Source organism: Centropristis striata, chromosome 7 (assembly GCF_030273125.1).
Source record: "Centropristis striata isolate RG_2023a ecotype Rhode Island chromosome 7, C.striata_1.0, whole genome shotgun sequence".
Classification (NCBI taxonomy): Eukaryota; Metazoa; Chordata; class Actinopteri; order Perciformes; family Serranidae; genus Centropristis; species Centropristis striata.
In genome coordinates, this window is record NC_081523.1 from 7,062,173 (window position 1) to 7,084,804 (window position 22,632).

At 36.5% G+C, this 22,632-nt stretch overlaps 1 protein-coding gene across 1 annotated transcript; it reads left to right on the plus strand.

Annotated features, from left to right (window-relative positions):
• The first annotated feature begins 250 nt into the window (after positions 1–250).
• lrrc74b (leucine rich repeat containing 74B) lies at positions 251–22,244 on the plus strand. The gene is made up of 10 exons (XM_059336786.1): positions 251–446; positions 2,844–3,003; positions 4,355–4,497; positions 8,175–8,307; positions 10,703–10,909; positions 12,987–13,096; positions 17,065–17,180; positions 18,479–18,557; positions 21,132–21,227; positions 21,320–22,244. The coding sequence occupies exons 1-10, from the start codon at positions 348–350 to the stop codon at positions 21,434–21,436; spliced, it is 1,260 nt and encodes a 419-aa protein (XP_059192769.1). The 5' UTR covers positions 251–347; the 3' UTR covers positions 21,437–22,244.
• Positions 22,245–22,632: the final 388 nt, after the last annotated feature.

Consider the following 22,632-nt stretch of genomic DNA (forward strand, 5'->3'; position numbering starts at 1 on the left):
CCCTCCTCTTGCTGTAAGTGCTGGTCGTCATGGCTGGGAGATTCAGAGCTTAGACATGTCTCTCAGCACCATGGAGACGTGTCAACATAACAAGCCAAACTTCACACTCACAAGCACTCTGATTGGTTCCTGGCTATCAGGAAGAGAAGCACTGGCCTTTTCTAATTAGCCCAAAAAGAAGTGTGACCCTCCTTTTCGAGCAAGATCGGTTGCATGAACACATGCTGCAGTGATTTCAATCTCAAGCACAAATATTTGAACACCACACAGAGTCTGAAACAAGCAAAACAAGGCAGAAATATATTTTTCTCTGTATCAATATATACCCATTACTCAGCGTCAAAGTCATGGTTCATGGGAAGAAGTTGGCCAAGGAGTCACTGCTGCCTTCTGTGCTGGAAGACGATGACGCAGACACAGAAAGTGAGAAGCTGCAGCTGGGAGAGGTAGGAAGCTGACCATCCGGCCAAGTCTGCAAAATGCTCGAGCAAAAGGGAAGTGTGAACAACCAGGTAGGCAAGTACAGATCTGTAGGACCGTGCAGGCAGATATTCATGAAGCCTGAGAGGGAACAAGCAATAGGAGAGGGATTCAAAGCATGTTATTGATTTGAAAGAGCATATTAAGCTTTAGAAATGGAGGTCTTGACCGTAACATCATCTCTAGACACGTCTGAGTACTTTCCCTGCCCCGGGCAGGAAAATACAGACTAAAGACCTGCTATTTTCTTTTTATAGATCGCTCTTTTGACCTGTGTGCGTGCATAAATTTATTAAATAGAGTGTCACCCTGAAAGTCTGTCTCAATTACACTTTTATGTGGTCTAATTACTGCTCCACCGCTCTACTGTAAGTGTCAGAAACACTTTATGAAAGCAGCACATTTTCAATCCAAAACCTGGATAGAAAGTGACGTAGAACATGTGCAGCACCGCTCACATGCCAAATGTTACATTTGAGGAGACTATTTAGTCCTGAGAATAATGATATATGGCACGGCTGACTGGGGAATGTAGTTTAAGATGCCGTAGGGGTAGAAATAAAAGGAGAGGAAGACTAAAACAGCCTCTGGCAAAAGAGGTTAAAGGGAGGTGGGAAGACAAGAGTAGGAGGGAAGGATGTAGTAACAAAGGCAGGGAGGACTAAAGGATACAAGCTCAGAAAGCAACATGGTCTCACAGGAATCCGTGAAATAGCCACGGATTCGCTTAACTCAAAATCCGTGGAATAGCCACGGAATCACTCAAATTTCCATGAAACTGGCTACAATGCAAGTTAATGACAGTCATATCCCGTGGCTATTCCATGGATATTTTTTCCTATTGGTTTGTTCCAAGTCACGTGACTTTCAAGGTCCCAGCGGTCAGAACAAAAAACATAGCAGACAGTTCTCTCCTTTTTAGTGAAAAAATCAATATTTTGACATAGTTTCTGCATAAAAATGGATTTTGATCACATTTCTAGCAAGAAATATATGTTTTATTTTCTAAATATTCACTCAGTGAATATACATGATCACTTTGTATGTTGGAATCATAGACTGTATATAAATAATGCTTTTAGTCACCGTGATGTCACCCATTGGTTTGTGGACTGCCCGTTGGAAGCCTTGAGTTCAGCGTTATACTCGTCGCCATCTTGCATCGCCATCTTGTTTCCGATACGGGGAGCAGACCATATCTGGACTGTGGAGGAGGAGAGGGATCTGATCACTGACTACAGCCTCTCTACACCTCAACCTGACTGAGAGAAGCTGCTGCTAATTCATGTTAGCATTAACTGGAGCATTAACTGGGATGTTAGTTTTGGCAAAAAAAACTAAATGTATGTTACTTACCTGAGAAAACTGAACAGCGACTCCTTGGAGTGTCTGTTAGTCCAACCAAACGCTGAACAAGACTTTTTTACTGAACAAAATGTTCAAATAAACTGTCATTAAGTGAAAATACAGTGAAAGGGTCAAAGTTATGAGACCAAATCGGTAAATGTCCTCTTTTCTGTCTATATAACGTTATATATAACTTTATTGACACATTGCCGTGGATACGCATTGCTCTGCTTCTCTCCTGGTGACGGCTCACCTTGTCAGTGACCTGTCAATCAAAGGTAGCCATGACCCAAATTCTTCTAAATGGGGCCATTATTAGAACTATTGACATCAAATTGTCTTGAAGATCATTTTTAACTAGCGATTGAGACCATAATGTTGTCCCTGAAAAAAAATTCTGAGGTAATAAATCAAGTGAGAAGTTTAAAATTTTGCACTGAAATGAATGGGCAGATTTTTTTTGCAGCCAAACTTAGCGCCCCCTGCTAGAATTTTCGGTGGATTGCAGGCTTTATGCACTTCCTGGTTGGCCTCCCTGCTCAGACAGGGAGATTGCCGCCTGGTTGGAATAGCCACGGGATATAACCGTCATTAACTTGCATTGTAGTGAAATCCGTGTCAGTTTCACAGATTCCTGTGAGACCATGTTGCCTATTTAGTCCTGAAAATGACGATATATTGCACGGCTGACTGTGGAATGTAGTTTAAGATGCCGTAGGGCTAGAAATAAAGGGAGAGGAAGACTAAAACAGCCTCTGGCAAAAGAGGTTAAAGGGAGGTGGGAAGACAAGAGTAGGAGGGAAGGATGTAGTAACAAAGACAGGGAGGACTAAAGGATACAAGCTGAAAAAGACAAGTTAAAATGGTGCATCCACATTGATAGACTCAGTTGTCTAAAGTATAGGTATCGGTTTTATCCTCCTGGCAGCAAATGCATCAAATCTCCTCAGCCAGGCTGCCAGCAGCAGCCAGCTTTGAGGAGTCACGATTCCTTTACTTTCTCATTATCCGCCCAGAAGAGAGTGAGCCGGACAGAGGTCGACGTGCGTGGGCCAAAGGAGCAACACTCAAGTCCTGACGGGGATGTGCTAGACGGAGGTGAAAGAGAGGGTGAAGAGGAGGAAGAGGAGGAGCTGGGAGGAGAGGAGGACTACGACACGGATCTGGAGCTCGGAGGTAAAGAGAGAAGATGGGGTGGGAAAGTTATTACATTTTATGATAAAGGGTGTGATGTTCCCTCTTATAAAAAAAAAAAAAGTGGGGAAATGGATCAGTGAGTCATATGTTTGAAATGAACTATTTTCTGTCTGGGATGATGGTTCATTTTTCTTTCTTTTTTTTTCATTTTCATTTTTATTAATTCTTCTTTTCGAACCGAAAAAATAAACAACATAAACTACAACAGCGTAGGCTAGATCAGTAGTTCTCAACCTTTTTGAGTCGCGACCCCCAATTTAACATGCATGTTGAACAGAATCTCACAGTTCAGATCATTCAAACTCAGTTGATACGACAAACGTTGGACAAATAATGAAGCAGACAACAACTAAAACATCTCTCTGTCTGTGCATTTATATATATTTTTATATTTTATTACTTACTTTTAATCTAAGTCCTTTGCTATAAGTTTAAAGTAATAACTTGCTACTTTGGGATTTGTCAGAAAAGACACAAAATTACCCAAAAAAGAATCAAATCGATTACAAAATGACACAAAATGACTAGAAAAAGACACAAAATGATCAAAAAAATAATCAAATTGATCACAAAATGACACAAAATGACTAAAAAAAGACACAAAATGACGAGAAAAAGACACAAAATGATCAAAAAAAGGACACAAAATTACCAGAAAAGACACAAAATTACCAAAAATCTGCAGTGGGTTCAATTGGATTTACTAAGAAAATTTGAGTAAAATGAACTCAAGATAATTGAGAAAGAATTACATAATATATATATATATATTAAATTTACTTAAAATGTATAAGTCCAGTCAACATAATAAAAATATCTAGATTCAGATACAGTTATTTCGTGCAACCACTTGTCATAGTAAAATTATATTCATTCAACAAAAAACATTTTTTTGAGTGTGTTTTGATAGTGAGTTTTAATTTGATCTTGATCAGAACAAGCACTGATAAAGCCCTCCTTGTCAGGCCATCTGTTAATCCTTTCCCTTTTGCCTTTCCATCTCTAAATGATTTCAGGAAAGGAAAAAAAAAACACAAAACAAAACAGTAACTCCTACACGCGCCTGCCTGCCTGCCCACACATGTGAAGCCCTGTTCTGCATCTTAATGATTTCATCTCAAGGCTTTGTGTCAGGCTTCCTTTTCACCAGAAGTGAAAACCATCTGGTATGAATGAGCTCCCCTGACAGGGCGAAATCAGCCACAAGGGAGTTTGCAATATCACACTCAAAAGGTCCTCCTCCGGGGGAGAAGTGCCACATCTCTCCTTCTACAAAGAGGCATTGATAGCGAACAATTTCAGACAGCTAGTGTCTTTATTCATGTTGCAGATAAGGAGGAGGCGTACGACCCGACGGGCCAGACGTGCTACTTCGAGGCGTGTGAAGCGTTACAGGTGGTACCTGCCTCTTACCTCCTGCGGCACATGAGAAATAGTGAGCTGTCCATGATGCATCGTGGTCTGGGGCCTCAGGTACTTTCATCACAGGTTAGGGATTGCATGGAAAATATTACACTGCAAAAAAAAGAAAAGTTGGGTGAAGTCAAAATTTCAAGGCAACAAACTTCGATAAAATGTATTAATTAATTAAACTAAATATTTTAAGTTTTGTTTTTAAGTTTGCTCAACTCTGAATTCAGATTTTTGTCAACTCAACTGTAAGTTGTACTAACTTATTAATTTTACATTGTAATAACTTTTAATCCTTACTTCTGCTAACTTCTGCAATGTGCTGAATTGGCACGATTGTAACGCTGCTATGAAATGTCAGCTAATGTTGCGACCACAATTTTGAGTTAGCATTGATACGCTAATGGCTACTCTTGTAGCTGTAACAAGCAGCGCCGCTAGCATCAGTTAGCCACTACTGTCAGTTAGCCGCTAGCATCAGTTAGCCGCTAGCTTTCGCTAATGACCGAATTTCACCGATTTCCCGCATTTCACAACAAAGAAATAAGAGTTAGCAGAACTATTGTCCCTTGTTTTGAACCCCAACTTAAAGATATAAGTAACAACAACTCATAAACTTGTTTTTGAGCAGACAACTGGCTTCCTTTGTTGTGCTAACTTACATTATTGCCCTAAATGTCAATAATTTATATTTCCAAGTTTTACCAATTTAAATCACTGTTTCAGGCCAAAAAATACAAGTTGGCTTTTTTTGCAGTGTACATACTGCACACTGCAAAAAAAGAAAAGTTGGGTGAACTCAAAATTTCAAGGCAACAAACTTCGATAAAATTTTAAGTTGGACAATTTAACTAAATATTTTAAGTTTTGTTTTTGAGTTTGCTCAACTGTGAATTCAGATTTTTGTCAACTCAACTGTAAATTGTACTAATTTATAATTTTACATTGTAATAACTTTTAATCCTTACTTCTGCTAACTTCTGCAATGTGCTGAATTGGCACGATTGTAACGCCGCTATGAAATGTCAGCTAATGTTGCGACCACGATTTTGAGTTAGCATTGATACGCTAATGGCTACTCTTGTTGCTGTAACAAGCAGCGCCGCTAGCATCAGTTAGCCGCTAGCGTCAGTTAGACGCTAGCATCAGTTAGCTGCTAGCATCAGTTAGCCGCTAGCTTTCGCTAATGACCGAATTTCACCGCTTTCCCGCATTTCACAACAAAGAAATAAGAGTTAGCAGAACTATTGTCCCTTGTTTTGAACCCCAACTTAAAGATATAAGTAACAACAACTCACAAACTTGTTTTTGAGCAGACAACTGGCTTCCTTTGTTGTGCTAACTTACATTATTGCCCTAAATGTCAATAATTTATATTTCCAAGTTTTACCAACTTAAATCACTGTTTTAGGCCAAAAAACAAAAATTGGCTTTTTTTTGCAGTGTAGAGGGTTTATATTCTTCTTGCTTATTATTATTTTAGTCTGTTGTTTTTATCATTTGGATATCATATCTGAGCTGCCATCTGTAGCCGGTTCAATCTTTCAGTGAGAGAAGCAACAGTTAATTTAGAAGGAAAATTGCTTATTCGACATATTTTTGTCACAACAATGTATCAAATGAAAATGTGAAACATCGCTTGATGTTGAACCTACAGAAAATTATCACCCAAATCCGAAGCTCCTATTGGCTTTTCATTCTTTTCATCATTGAGCTAATCTCGTTTGTGATGGGTAACTTTAACTCCAAATTTCAACACTGACTCTTAATTTCACACCAAAGTTAGTTTCACATCAAAGTTTCACATCAGATCAAAGTTTGGGGTTTGTTTGACAAATTCAGTGCCTCTCCCACACTATGGAATTGGTTTATACCTGAGTTATATTGGAGGAAGCCTGGTGCATCTCATACCATCACAAAGGGGTCGGTATGTGACCAGTTGTTAGTGACACTGGCTGAGTGTTTCTGCCGTCACTTTCGCTCGGGTTAAGGTATTCAAATTGAACCTGCCTTGTTGAAAAAGATCAGAGATCAAAGAATATTTCCACTTCTGTCTCTCTAAAGCTTTTTCAGATCAGCCCAGACCTTTTCTTTCGTGAATGACTCATTAATTCAAAGTCACATTCCCCTCCAGGGGGACCGCACTGATCATGGCCGAGTCTCGGGAGCACTGTGTGAAGTCTAATGCAGCTGAGCTTCAAGGAGTTTTCAGCCGTTTCCCAGGAAATACATCATGCATGTACATATGTTTGCATTGCACTTAACATTTAAGATTGCATAAACCTAGTGCACATATCGATCTAACCGCTACACATTCAGGTGGAGAGTCCTCCGAGTCCTTTGATGAGAGAAAAAGGCTGTTGGCATTGATTTATACGCAGACAGAGCTCGTTATGCAGATGTAAATTTTTATTTACCGCCGGCGAAACATTCTTATTTTTGATCTTAAATGGCAGCTAATGATTTTCACCTTGTGACCTATGCAAAAGCAGCTTTGTTATCCGGTTCTGTTGAGCATTAGACAGCATCGTCAATATATACGTCAAATAAGATGTTTTAGCTCTCATATAAGCCAAAATAAACGCAGACATACATAGATATATAAAGATCTGAGCTGCTTTTTGCACGATTGGACCAAACAGGTAATCCATGATTGCATGATGTATTTAACTTTAATTTAGTGCATGTGTGCAAAACAATGATTTACTTTTTTTTAATAAGTCAAAATAAGCACAGACATACATAGATATATAAAGATCTGAGCTGCTTTTTGCAGGATTGGACCAAACAGGTGATCCATGATTGCATGATATATTTAACTTTAATTTAGTACGTGTGTGCAAAACAATGATTTACTTTTCTCCATATGCTCCATTAAAACATCCTGAACTAATCTGGGAATGTACATCTAGTATTTTCTGTTCTTTTAGGCCTTATATAGGCTGGTTTTAGCCCACAAGTCAATAATAATTAGATGTCTTTTAAGGGCAAATCAATGTGAAATTGCTCTGTGGTTCTACATCTAAGACTGAGTGAAGAGTACATCCACTGCAAATGTGAAAAACTCATTGCCTGAAGCTCTTAGCAACACGGTTTGACATTTTTACAGGCTTCCACTCGTCCATGCTGCTGTAAATGAAAGTTGTAAAAGTAAATCCATTCCTTAACAAGCCATTTCCCGAGGTTTCTGCTCCGGCAACATAATTCAGACGCATTCAATCGGATTTTAAAGAAGTCTTCACCTGTCAATCATAGCCGGTATAGAAGTAAAGTAACAAAGTGCAGCTGCCAAAGGTTCTTTATTTAATGTCTTGCAGATGGATGGGCTTCTAAAATCTTATCGGAAGATACTCTGCATGCATTTAAACACACTCTCCTCTCTCTGATGGGGACGTTTCTGCACTTCGTGTTTTTTTATTTTTTTAAGATCAAGTTAACATAAGGCTTCATGCAGCCAACTTTCTCATTAGCCGTGCTAGAAACTATAATTTTCATGTTCTGCGAGCTTCATTTCTGACCCACGCCTCCACACAGCTCCCTTCTGCTTCATTTGTCTCACACAGGTTTAATATTCCCCTCTCTCTCTCTCTCTCTCTATCTCTCTCTCGCTCTCTCGCTGTCTCTGCCCACCTGCATCAGTACATCTACTTTTTAACTGGAATACAGATAAGAAAATATACTGCAGTGAACAAACAGAAGAATTTCACTTTGAGGGGGGGGGGTTGGTTGTGTGTTTGCAGGGCACCAAAGCACTGGCAGTTCCCCTGGTAACCAACACTTCAATACTGAGGCTGAACCTGCGAGATAATTGGATGGAAGGAATGGGCGGAGCTGCTATAGCCGAGATGTTAAAGGAAAATTGTTACATTACAGGTGGTTTCACTGGGCACTCAAGCATGCACACATTTTCCCTTTCTTTTCCCTCATTGTCTCACTTTTTTTCTATCAAAAGTGCTACGCCTACTCCCACTCGCATGCCGTTCTCACCTCAATTATATTACATGAATCCGGGGACCATGTTTAATATTTGTCAGTCATCTGTGCAGTTCAGGGACCTATGGAGGGATCTATGGAGAATGGGTCCTGTGAGTCATGCAGGCTTTATTCTTAACAGTATGTCATACACCACTATTAAAACTTTCTGGTGTAGGCCCTGATCAAATTTATAGTAAAGCAGATTAGTTGCCAACATATATCTGATGCTGTAGCAGACAATAGCCAAGACAGAATTATAAAAGAAACATCTTTTTCTGAATTTAAAACAAACAAGAGACAACGTCCAGGTCTTAAAGGTAAAGCCAGTGTGGAAGTGCCTCAAACCTGCATTATTTCCAATGACCAGCAGAGGGCGACTTTGTTTGTTCCAAAAAGATTGTATAAAGGTCTATGAGAAAATGCCCCTACTTCTCACTTGATCCAATACCTCAGTAAATATTTTTCTAATTTTGTTTTTTTATCTCAATCAATTGTTTTAAGCCTTCTTTAATACAGCATGATGTTCATTTTGAAGTAAAAAGCCACTACTACGGTGCACTTTGAAAAACAAATTACAACAAAGACAACATGTACCGTGTTGTCTTTGTATTTGTCTTAGAGCTTCGACCTTTTCACAGAGTGTTTTCAATTCATGAAAGTTAATTGTAACATTTTGGTGGCTGAAATCTAATTTCCTGAACAGATTAGTTGCCAAGACAGAATTATAAAAGAAACATCTTTTTCTGAATATACAACAAAAAAGAGACAACATTCAGGTCTTAAAGGTAAAGCCAGTGTGAAAGTGCCTGAAACCTGCATTCTTTCTAATGACCAGCAGAGGGCGACTTTGTTAATTCCAAAAAAATGTCTATGGTCTATGAGAAAATGCCCCTACTTCTCACTTGATCCAATACTTCAGTAAACATTTTTCTAATAAGTTTTTGATCTCAATCACTAGTTTTAAGCCTTCTTTAATACAGCATGATGTTCATCATGGTTTCAAGAACAGCTTAGTTGTCAACATATATCTGATGCTGTAGCAGACATTAGCCAACAAATAATTTTTAAAGAAACATATTTTTCTGATGAAATTAATATACAACAAACAAGAGACAACGTCCAGGTATTAAGAGTAAAGCCAGTGTAGAAGTGTCTCAAACCTGCATTCTTTCTAATGTCCAGCAGAGGGCGACTTTGTTAGTTGCAAAAAGATGTCTGATTGTATAAAGGTCTATGAGATAATGTCCCTACTTCTCACTTGATCCAATACCTCAGTAAACATTTTTCTAATTTGTTTTTTTTTAAACTCAATCACTAGTTTTAAGCCTTCTTTAATACAGCATGATGTTCATTTTGTAAAATATGGTCCCATTTAGATTAAAGTCTTGAAGCAGGGTATGCTTTAGGGCATAGCTACCTCGGGAGTAAAAAGCCACTAATACAATACACTTTGAAAAACAAATTACAGGCTATTTGAATGTAGAGTGTTGTCTTTGTATTTGTCTTAGAGCTTCGACCTTTTCAGAGTGTTTTCAATTCATGAAAGTTAATTGTAACATTTTGGTGGCTGAAATCTAATTTCCTGAACAGATTAGTTGTCAACATACAGTATATCTGATGTTGAAGCAGACAATAGCCAACAGAATATTTAAAAAGAAACATATTTTTTTTTATTGCAAATGAAGAAATATAATACAAGCAAGAGACAACCTCCATGTCTCAAAGGTAAAGCCAGTGTGGAAGTGTCTCAAACCTGCATTCTTTCTTATGACCAGCAGAGGGCGACTTTTGTTGCCAGACTTTTTACTTTTCTAGTTTTAAAATGGTCATTCATTCATTCATTCATTCATTCATTCATTCATTCATTCATTCATTCATTCATTCATTCATGTGCAAACAAAAGAACATAGTAAAATAGCTTTAGTTTTAAGTAATGATGTCAGTCATGGCAATTAAAAGATGTGTTTATCTGAGATTTATTACTTTTCTATTCTTTGAAAAAACATCCAGAATCGATGGCAAGTTTATGGATTTCAGCCAAGTGAAACAAATATTTTGGTTTATTTTGGTTTTGTTCCTTTAAACTGACCGATATATTGAGAATCAAACACATAAAATTAGCTGAATCTACACGTTTGATCCCTAAGTTGCCTCGAGGGTTAAAACAGCTGATATTCAGTATGAAACCCAAACTGAATTGTGTTAAGCTCTGCTGCATTTCATATCAGCTCCTCCTGCCACATATTGTTCCTTTGTCTGGTCTAACCTGTGTGTGCTTTTGTGTCAATCCCAGAGGTAGACCTATCCGACAACAGTCTTGGGGATTACGGGGCCAGAGCCATCGCTGCCATGCTTAAGGAGAACAGCACCCTGGTGAACCTCAATCTGTCAGGAAACCGTTTCACAGACCGCTCAGCTGAACACCTCGGAGCAGCGATCATCACCAACTCCAAGCTGCAGCACCTCGACCTGAGCCACAACGCTCTGGGAGAGCAAGCAGGTAGCACAGCAATTAGTTCTACACAGTAAAGGTCACATGTTTCCTGTGAGACCTCAGCCTTTTTAAAGAATGAAACAGTACCCTTGGTGCCCATTTCAACTAGCCTGATATTAAAGATTTACAAGTGAGATACATATTTTTTTTTTACATAATTTGCATGAGCAGCATCAGATAACTGAACTTAATAAGGACACAGATAATATATGTGTATCAACAGACAAAGGACATTAAAGAGGAACAAGATGTAAATGAGTCCAGTTTGTTTTTTTGCAGGCCATTGTCATACAATAAGTTAGAATATGAATAGAGTATAAAGTATCTTAGAATTCTGCAATTATTGTCAGATATTGTCAAATATTTGTTTAATTTGGCTGAAATCCATAAACTTTCCATCGATTCTGGATGTTTTTTCATTTTCCATTTTATGGTTAATCTAGAACAGGGATCTCAATCTTAAATTACCTTGGGGCCACTGGAGGCAGTATCAAAATGACCAAAAAAACACACAATTACTAAAAAAAAGACACAAAATGACAGAAAAAACTAAATTACTTAAAAAGACACAAAATTACAAAAAATGACACAAATATTACTAAAAATAGACACAAAACTACTAAAAAAAAGACACAAAATGACAGAAAAAACTAACTTACTTGAAAAAGACACAAAATTACAAAAAATTACACAAATATTACTAAAAATAGACACAAAACTACTAAAAAAAAGACACAAAATGACCAAAAAAGACATAAAATTACAAAAAAAGACACAAAATGACAAATTACTAAATATAACTAAATTACTTTTTTTTAAAAACCCAAAATGACCAAAAAGATACACAGAATTACCAAAAAAGACACAAAATTATTTAAAAATACGCACAATTATTTAAAAAAAGACACAAAATTACCAAAAAAAGTAATTAAAGGGACCTTCCACACACAACACGGTAAAATGCCATTGGCCATTTTGGAAAAAAGGGATTTTCTTCTCCATTTAGAGCAATGGAGTGAAAATAAAGTCAGCGAGTTTGAGACCCATGATCTAGAAAAGGGGGGAAAAACCCTGTAAAAAACCCAACTTTACAGTGTCATTGTAGAAAGCATCTGTGTAAGTAAATGCAAAAAGTGATGATAAGTCAACATACATTAAAGCCATAGAAAATTGACCGTTCACCATGACGAGTGCAGAATAATATAATATATCCAATTACTGGTATCTACTTTTATTAGATTTTTTGGGGGAAAATCATGCTCATAAAACGAGTGAGAGTGTGCAGTAATGGTGTCGCCTTATCTATAAGCAGTGAAAGGACAGCAGGCGGCAGCAGATTGTGGCATTCAAAGGTCAAGAACATTTCGCCCTCATTAAAGCCTCTTTAAATTATCATGTGGATGAGCTTTGTGTCAGGCACCTTGTGGAAGAATGGCAGACCAGGATGCAACGAGCATCTGATGGAGGTAATTGAAAATAAATCTGTCTGTGCCAAAAGGGGACACCACCGCGTCTCTCATTGGCATGTGTGCGGCGGCTATGATTCATCCCCACATATTCAATTTTATTTTCATCCTCGTGCTTTTTCTGAGAGCACTCTTTCATATAGTAGAGAGAACCAGAGTGCACCAATCAGATTCATGCTATGGTTTTATTGCTTCTCCGAGCGTCTTTTTCTGTGATTATGAACCACTGAGTGCTGTGCATTATTCTTCTCCTCAAGACAAAGTGGGGAAGTGAGATGATGATGGAAAATAATTAGGAAATAATAAAAAAAAATGTACATAATCTTTTATTGTGTGTAATGCCCGGTGTATCAAATATGAAACAAACAAAAATACATATCTGGCAATAATTTTTTTTTTTAATTTACATTTTGTTAGAGGGCCAAAAATTGATTGTCCATTATTTCTTGGTTCAGGCATTATAGGGTTTTAAAAACGATGATGAAATGATTTATAACAGTTTTGAATAAGTAAGTGTAATTTACTGAGGATTTTAGACATTTTGGGGGTTTTTTAAGATTTAATACTGGAGATTTTTTACTGCCATTTTTTATTTATTTTTACTTTTTTTTCCTAAGGGCAAACCCTGGGTGAGTCTCTGTCGGAGAACACAGGCTTGAGATCTTTAAGTCTGGCCTGGAACTGCATCCGAGGGAGAGGAGCTGTGCTGTTGGCCAATGGCCTCGCGGTAATCCACCTGGAAAGTTTAAGCTTGCACACTATATACATTTATTGGAGCTAATGCAAGACAAAAGAGCATCGACAGGTAATACAGGTAAAGGTTAGACCAGGACAATATTCTGCTGCTAGGACAGCCTCTCATGGAAAGGCTTTCAACAAGCTTTTGGAGCCTGTCTGCAGGGATTTGCTCCCATTCAGACACACAATCCTCAGGGCTGTTGGACACTGAGGCTGGGCAGTAAGACCTGGCTTACAATCCAATCCATCACAAATGTTGGATTGGGTTGAGATCAGGGTTTTCTGCAGGCCAGTCAAATCCTTTAACACCAAACTGGGAAAATCATTTCTTTATGGACCTGCCTTTGTTAACTCTATGGAGGCTATTTTGTCCACTTTTGAATCCTTTCCATGTCTTTTTCATGTCTTTGTAAGTAATTTTGTGTCTTTTTGGTCATTTTGTGTCTGTTGTGTCTTTTTTACTTATTTTGTGTGTGTTTTAGTTATTTTGTGTCTTGTTTTTGTCATTTTGTGTGTTTTTTAGTCATTTTGTGTCCTTTCTTTGGTCATTTTGTGTATTTTTTTTTGTCATTTTGTGTCTTTTTTCATTCATTTTGTGTCTTTTTGGTCACCTTGTGTCTTTTTTTTAAATTCATTTTGTGTCTTTTTGGTCATTTGTATCTTTTTTGTGTGTTTTTTGGTCATTTTGTGTATTTTTTTAGTCATTTTGTGTCTTCTGTGGGGTTTTTTTTGGGTCATTTTGTCTCCAAATTTTGTGTCTTTTTTTGGTCAATTTTGGCAATTATTTCTGGGATAATATGTCTTCCAACAAAAGGTGGTTATTGGGACAGGCCTAACAATTAGCGCCACCTCCTGGCAATACAAGGAAACATCAAACAAGAGCTGACTAACCTTAGAACTCCTGAATATCATTAATCCTCTGGGGTCTATGATCCCGCTGGCGTGATCGGATATTGTGGGGTTTTTTTAAAGCGACGTAACAAAAAATCAGCGCTGCTGTTGACTTCACTCCAAATTACAGACTTGAAACTTTCTCCAGTTTTTTGTTTGACGTTCTGAGGTCATGTAAAACCAAAGATATGATAATTTTAATTTGATAGTACAAAAATATTTATTCAAGTGTAAAAGTAGGATGGGACGAGGCAGGCGTCTAATCATCTAACACTGTTCCTATAAATAAACATGTTTTTATGGTATTTCATAAGGAAGTTTTATTATATTCTAATTTTACCTTTATATGTTCATATTTGTAACCTATGTTTACATTTTCAGGTCTTAAACATTTCATTGAGCATATTTGTAGTTTTTATTGTCATAAATAGTATAATTTTATTTCAGATTTCATGATTTTTGGGTATTTTTGGGCTCAATGTATTAAAAAAAAAGTGGGTTAAAGTGAAAAAATAATTGTCAGATCATGTTGAAGTTGTGCTGTGAAAATACCAAATACCAAACATGGGTATAGTAAATATTATGTGGTATATAAAGGGCAAATATGCTCAGACCCCAGAGGGTTAAATATCATTAATATTTGGTCAGTTATTGATAACAAAGATGCTCTATTACAATCAGATTCAGTAGAATACTACTAGTTTGGCACCAATGATGTAATATTCTTACTATAGCTTGCATTGGAGAAAATGAACACACAGTTTCATCCATTCCTTATGCATTTGCACTTGTGTTTCTGTTTTTTAAAGTCTGAAAAAGGTATTCTCCAAACTCTGGGTACGAATAACAAATTGGCTATAAAAAATTTAAACAAGCCATGGAGGAATTCAAGAACCTGGACTAGTAAATTGACTGTAAAAACAAGATAATGATATATTATGGTGACATTGATTTGAATTGGTCAAAAAAACTTGTGCATTAAGTTTCTGATATGATTCCGTTTTGTTGGTTGGTACTTTATGAACACTGCAAAAAAAGAAAAGTTGGGTGAACTCAAAATTTCAAGGCAACAAACTTCGATAAAATTTTAAGTTGGACAATTGAACTAAATATTTTAAGTTTTGCTTTTGAGTTTGCTCAACTCTGAATTCAGATTTTTGCCAACTCAACTGTAAGTTGTACTAACTTTGAATCCTTACTTCTGCTAACTTCTGCAATGTGCTGAATTGGCACGATTGTAACGCTGTTATGAAATGTCAGCTAATGTTGCAACCACAATTTTGAGTTAGCATTGATACGCTAATGGCTACTCTTGTAGCTGTAACAAACAGCGCTGCTAGCATCAGTGAGCCGCTAGTATCAGTTAGCCACTAGCATCAGTTAGCCGCTAGCATCAGTAAGCCGCTAGCATCAGTTAGCCGCTAGCATCAGTTAGTCGCTAGCATCAGTTAGCCGTTAGCTTTCGCTAATGACCGAATTTCACCACTTTCTCGCATTTCACAACAAAGATATAAGAGTTAGCAGAACTATTGTCCCTTGTTTTGAACCCCAACTTAAAGATATAAGTAACAACAACTCACAAACTTGTTTTTGAGCAGACAACTGGCTTGTTTTGTTCTGCTAACTTACATTATTGCCCTTAATGTCAATAATTTATATTTCCAAGTTTTACCAACTTAAATCACTGTTTTAGGCAAAAAATACAAGTTGGCTTTTTAGATGCTGTGTATCATAACCTGGCCAACTTGCTTATCGTGTTTTATGAAACAGCCCCCTGGTCAGGTATTCATTAAGCATCTCACAGCAGGACAGACAGTGCAGTTCCTGCTTCCCTATCTTAATGACCGAGATGGTCAAGAGGGCTCTAATCAGTAAGACGCGCTGACAGCTTTGATTGATTCGGGTCCTGAGAGGCTGATTACATCAGGATCTATTCTGCTGCTCTCTCACTTTAAATTAAGGTCTCTCTCTTTTGGTCTTAACTTAATCATGTTGGAGAACTTGTCCAACTTTTGCTTGGGTAACACTTTACAATAACCATCATTTATAAATGGTAAACATAGTTTAATGTTTAATCACCATTTATAAACCGTATATAGGCAATTTAGAATGGTAAATATATCATTTATTAATGTTTAACTAACTACATCATTTATAAATGACAAATAGATGGTTTATTAATGTAAGTTTATAGTTACTTTACCATTAAAAAAATATTTAATTATAATTAATAGTTCATTAATAGCTTTAGTTGCACTCATTTTAACATTTCAAACACCATATTAAGTATGTTTATGATTTTTAAATGATTCATATACCTTTAAGAAATTGGTTGAAAACATTTAAAGATTAAATTTGTATAGCACTTTGAAAATGGTTAATAATTGGTTTATAAACCATCTAGAAACACTACTTAGTTGGTTATTGTAAAGTGCTACCTTTGCTTGTTATTGCAATTTAACCCTCTGTGGTCTGAGCCTATTTTGGCCGTTTTTTTTAATACTTTTGTTTTTGCCCTTCATGTACCACATAAAAATGTTTACTATACCCATATTTGGTATCCATTTTTTCTTCACCTATATGATCTGACAATTATTTTTTTTCACTTTAACCTACTTTATCAGCATATTGAGCCAAAAAATACACAAAAATCATGAAATCCGAGTTGAAAAATTATACTATTTACTACAATAAAAACCACAAATATGCTCAATGAACTGTTTTGGAACTTGGAAATATAAACATAGGATGCAAATATGAACATATAAAAAGGTAAAAATTTAAATATAATAAAACTATATACAAAAAGTCCCATAAAACATGTATATTTCTAGGCGTTTTTTTTTCCTTGTTAGCTGCAACTCTTCAAAACAAACTATGTGCAAAATTTCACATAGAGCTACACCAATGCTCAAATATTTTTGTACTATCAAATTAAAACTATCATATCTTTTGGTTTTACATGACCTAGGAATGTCAATGTTGAATGTTTAACGTCACGTGATCTGATCAGTACAGCATGATCATAGAGCCTAGAGGGTTAAAACATTCTTTTCTGTTTTCTAGGGAAACATTTTTCTCAGAACAGTGGATCTGTCATTTAACGGCTTTAGTAAAGAAGGAGCCGCTGCTTTGGGACAGGCTCTGAAAGAGAACACTGTGTTGGAGGAGCTGAATGTGAGGTATGAGCCTTTGTTGTCTTGGTATCTGCTTATCGATAATTTCTTTCATAAATGCACAAATGAAAGCAAATAGCATGTTGAATCCTGTTTGTACTAACTAACCAACACAAAATATCCTTAATGAGACTCCTTGTGGAACCTGGTCTCACAGGAATCCATGAAATAGCCACGGATTCGCTTAACTCAAAATCTGTGGAATAGCCACGGAATCACTCAAATTTCCGTGAAACTGACATGGATTTCGCTACAATGCAAGTTAATGACAGTCATATCCCGTGGTTATTCCATGGATATTTTTTCCTATTGGTTTGTTCCAAGTCACGTGACTTTCAAGGTCCCGGCTGTCAGAAACAAAAAAACATGGCGGACAGTTCGCTCATTTTTAGTGAAAAAATCAATATTTTGACTTAGTTTCTGCATAAAAATGGATTTTGATCACATTTGTAGTGAGAAATATGTTTTATTTTCTAAATATTGACTCAGTGAATGTACATAATCACTTTGTATGTTGGAATAGCCACGGGATTGTCTTGTGAGGTCACCTTGCTCTGCCATTTTTGTAGTTTTACTAATAAATCTTACATTGTAGTACTTTTTTCCTTAACCCTCTGGGGTCTATAATCGTGCCGTCCTGATCAGATGATGTGACGTTTAACAAAAAAACTAGGTCACATGGAGCGCTGCTATCAACTTCACTCCAAAGTACAGACTTGAAACTTTCTCCCAATTTTTGTTTGACATTCCTAGGTCATGTAAAACCAAAGATATGATAGTTTTAATTTGATAGTACAGAAATATTTGAGCGTTGGTGTAGCTCTCTGTGTACAGCTAACAAGGGGGGAAAAAGCTTATAAATATACATGTTTTTATGGGACTTTTTTGTATATAGTTTTATTATATTTAAATTTTACCTTTTTATATGTCTATTTTTTTATCCTATGTTTACATTTTCAAGTTCCAAAACAGTTTATTGAGCATATTTGTGGTTTTTATTGTAGTAAATAGTATAATTTTTCAACTCAATATGTTGATAAAGTAGGTTAAAGTGAGAAAATTGGATACCAAATATGGGTAAACATTTTTTTATGTGGTACATGAAGGGCAAAAAAAAGGCTCAGACCACCATAAACAAAGTTCAGGTTCTTCTGTAAAGCAAAACAAAGCTTGCCTTACATATTTCCAGACATTTGTGCTCCATGGATGAATAATGCCATTTAAAAAATAACACTTTATGATTGCTTCCCTCACACTCCAACACTTATTTTTTTACTGTTCTCTCCATTTGTTTCTCGCCACAGCAACAACCGAATACCCCCTGAAGGAGCTATTCGCCTAGCCATGGGCCTCAAAGTAAACAAGACAATCAAATCCCTGAATGTAAGCTGTTGAAAGATTAGTTCTAGCTTCAAAGGCAATGGGGGGCATCAGTGGATAAAATGGGATAGATAAATGGATCACTGTACTTTGTTTAAATGTCAGCACCCAAGCAGGGTTCCTGAGGACTGTAAACTGTTGGAAACAAGTTACTGATTGAAAAGACGTAATAGTAAAGACTAAGATTGGGTTACAGCCTGAGTATTTAATATTGATTATATGTGCACTGCTGAATAGAAAATAGAGTATTGGGTGCCTGAGAGTCTGAAAACTTACTCTGAAAGGCTACATTAAGGCAGTTGAAGCGATGTGATTAGTTACTTATAGTTTCAAATATACTCTAATTCAGCTATTCTCAACCTTGGGGTCCCGACCCCAATTGGGGTCGCGAGATGATTTCCGGAAGTCAGCTCTGTCTCCAATGTGTTAAAGTGTTCATGTGTCAGTGTGTTTTAGTCTTTTTGGTCACTCCATGGCATTTTGTGTCTTTTTTTTGTCATTTTGTGTCTTTTTTGGTAATTTTGTGTCTTTTTTGGTAATTTTGTGTCTTTTTTTGTCATTTTATGGTCAATTTGTGTCTTTTTTGGTCATTTTGTTTTCTTTTTTGGTCATTTTGTTTCTTTTTTGGGTGATCTGAACTGTGTGTGTGAGATTCTGATCAGTGGGCGGGGGTTGCGGACAACATGCATGTTAAATTTGGGGTCGCGACTCAAAAAGGTTGAGAACTACTTCTCTAATTTACATCAATGTTAATGGCAGCTACAGAAATTGTTGTCACCTGTCTTATTTTGTCTTTTTTCTTTCTCTATCTTGTCTACTTTTGTCTGTTTGGTTTATTGAATATCAACATTAAATCACACAAATGTGTGGCTGTGCTAAATGTAGCCCGGAATAACTAGCTTTTATCTTTAGCCGCTAGTGAGTTCTTAAAGTTATAGTTCAACATTATGTGGATATACTTTATGCTTTTTTCTTTCTGAAACATGCTTACTTAGACGAAAGGATCAATACCATTTGTGTATTGGTGTAAATATGAAGCTCCTGCTAGCAGCTAGCTAGCCTGGCTTAGCATGAAGACTGGAATCAAGGGGAAACAGCTAGCCAATAACAAAATCCACCTAAGCTCATTAATTAGTGCATTATATTTTTTTTGTTTACTCTGTACAAAACTGAACTGTAAAACCAATCAGTGCTCTGATCAGAGGTGCTTTTAGGTTGATTTTGTTACCACTGGACGATGCCAAGCTAACTGTTTCCCTCTATTTCCAGTTTGCGTGATCTTAGCCACTGCTGGATGTAGCCATGTACAGCAACATTATATAGAATTAGCATTTTTCGTGATTTTGCGCGCCCAAAGTTTCAAAGTTTATTTCACTACTACAAAAATGAAAAGCTGTAGGCTACACACACATTTCTTATGATTATATTGTTTAGAGTCGAAATCTAGGCAATAACTTTGCTAACACAGCCAAACATCAAGCAAGTGCAACAACACAAGACATAGCTAGCTAGCTAGCTAATATAATTTACTAGCTTGGTGTCTGTCTTGCAGCCTTTTTTTCTACAAAGTTCTCTTTTCTGAGATTAATTATTGTCCAATTGGTCTTTTAGCCTCATGATGTCATGCCATGATATCTGCAGAAACTGCTAAAAATCTCTTCCATCGGTCCAAAGCTCCTGTACTAGTGGTGTAAGCACCAACACTCCACCGGTGCTTTGAGTAGTCTTGGCAGCACAACAAACTGAGCTAAATAACATTAGCTGGCAGCAGATACAGTTAGCAGCAGTAAATGTTACTTTAGCAACAAGTAAAGTTCACTATACATCGGGAAAATTATAAGTCAGAGAGATTCGAGGCAGAGCAGCCAGATAATATTTTCCCCATAAAATATTATCCAGTTTTATCAAAATCAGTAACATAGCTGGTGCTGTGTTTGTGCTGTAAAGTCACTTCTCACAGTAGTTTGAACCCATTCACCAACTTTACAAAGTGCAAGAGCAGGTACTTAGGGCACAGAAAGGCAATGACTAAGGCACCACTCTTCCTATTACGAGTCCCTGTAGCATCCAAATGATTGTAGCTGCTGTTTGAAGGTAAAATATTTACGTAATGTCACTTTAACTCTGAGTCAAAAAGCAAAATGTTGAACTACTCCTTTAAAAGTGGCTCTGTCCAATAGATAGATAGATGGATGGATGGATGGATGGATGGATGGATGGATGGATGGATGGATAGATAGATAGAGAAAAAGAACAACCTTAGGCATACTTCAAGCAATAAAATATAAAAATACAATAAAAATAAAGTGTCTAAAGAATGTATTAAGTATGTATTAAGGAGTCGAATTCCAGTGCAGAATAAATATGAATATGCAGTATAAAAATGTTGGTGCCGTGAAACAAATAAAAGGAGGATTATTTTGAGATGAAACAAAGGGTTCGAATCAATTTTAAAACACAATAGTAACCCTAACAACTTCTTTTATCACATTTTTAACCCAATGAATCCACAGCAAAGACCTCCTTCTATTGCATTATTGACATATTCTTACGTTAATAATGTGTGTTTTTGGCCAGATGGGTAAGAACCCAATCCAGAACGCTGGGTGCTATGGGATCCTCAAGTCTATACAGGAGAACCCAGATTCAGCCATGGAGACATTAGACTTTTCGGTAAGTCACACATATTCCAACTCTACGTGACTTTCTCCAAATCGTCTCCTTTTCAAACTTATTGACTCGCTTTTCTGTTTCCCTCTCACTAGGACATCACTGTGAACCAGGATTTTGATGATTTGTATACGGCAGTGAAAGAAATATTCCCTGCGCTTACAGTAAATCACGGGGGCAGATTTGGCACATTCAGAAAAGCAAAAGCTTGAAAAGTGTACTGTAATTGCTGTACTTTTATGCCAGAAAAGATGGAAGGAGTCTTGTCAAAGCCCTGTGGACTAAAGGATGGATGCATGCAAGGATATCATTTAAAAAAGATGTCATTAGAAAAAAAAAAAAGTAATGAGAGCATATCCATCTGAATGAAATGTATTTATATCAAATGAAACTTTTTTTAAATACCCAATCAATTAAAAATAAAGATTATTCAGAGATAGTTTGTTCATTTTCCAACAGTACTGTGTGAGAGTTTGAGCTATATGTGTGTATAAGCTATTGAACACAGGCATACAATACAGGTATTGAGTATGATTCTTTTTAGGTATGATCTGATTTGATGTTATATAATGTCAGTGGGTAGAATGATGGAGAGGATCAGAGAGCATCGCATTGTGTATGAAAAGAAGTGAAAGTGGGTTGCACAAAAAGGATTTAAGTACTGCATGACTAGTCTAATAGAGAAACCAGCTTTGAAAGAATGATCCACTGTTAGATAAGAGACCTGTTTACTGCAGCAGGACACCTCAAACAGTGCTAGATACAGTAAGCTGTCATTTGGAGGCATATCCCTCCCACACACCCCCAGTCATTTTACTTCATCTTATTTAAAAAAAAAAACATGAAGTAATATAAGTTATGTATCTCTGTATAAAAAGGCTTAGTCATATGTATAGCCTCGACTTTAAATGCTAAAGAAAGTAGTTAAACATTAATCCTTAGAAGTCTAAGCATTCACATTACTTAACCCTTCGGAGTTTGGGGCTATTTTGTTGGTTTTGGGCTCCTTTTCTTTCTGCCTGTATACAAACCACTTAAAAATCTTTACCATGCCGTGTTGGTATCATTGTTTTTAAGACAATCTCACCTATATGACCTGGTTATTTTTCTCATTTTGACTTACTGGATCAACATTTTGAACACAAAAAACCCCACAGAAAAACACTTTAAAATTGTTTTATTTTATTTTTTTTTACAAAAAAAAACATAAAACATGGAAAACAAACCAAAAACACACACAAAATTACAAAAAAAAATGTAAAAAACACTCAAAACACACCAACAACATAATAAAAATACAAAAAACACACAAAAGTTACAAAACACACACATAAAAAACACAAAGAAATTACAAAAAAACATAAAAACACAAAGAAATTATTAAAAAACCCCAGATAAAAACACAAAG

Bases quoted from the DNA above. Each gene is read 5' to 3' on its own strand.
- lrrc74b (XM_059336786.1), top strand. From the start codon at position 348: ATGGTTCATGGGAAGAAGTTGGCCAAGGAGTCACTGCTGCCTTCTGTG. The intron at 13,097-17,064 runs GTAATCCACCTG...TCTGTTTTCTAG, and splicing joins TGTTGGCCAATGGCCTCGCG to GGAAACATTTTTCTCAGAAC. The intron at 17,181-18,478 runs GTATGAGCCTTT...TTCTCGCCACAG, and splicing joins TTGGAGGAGCTGAATGTGAG to CAACAACCGAATACCCCCTG.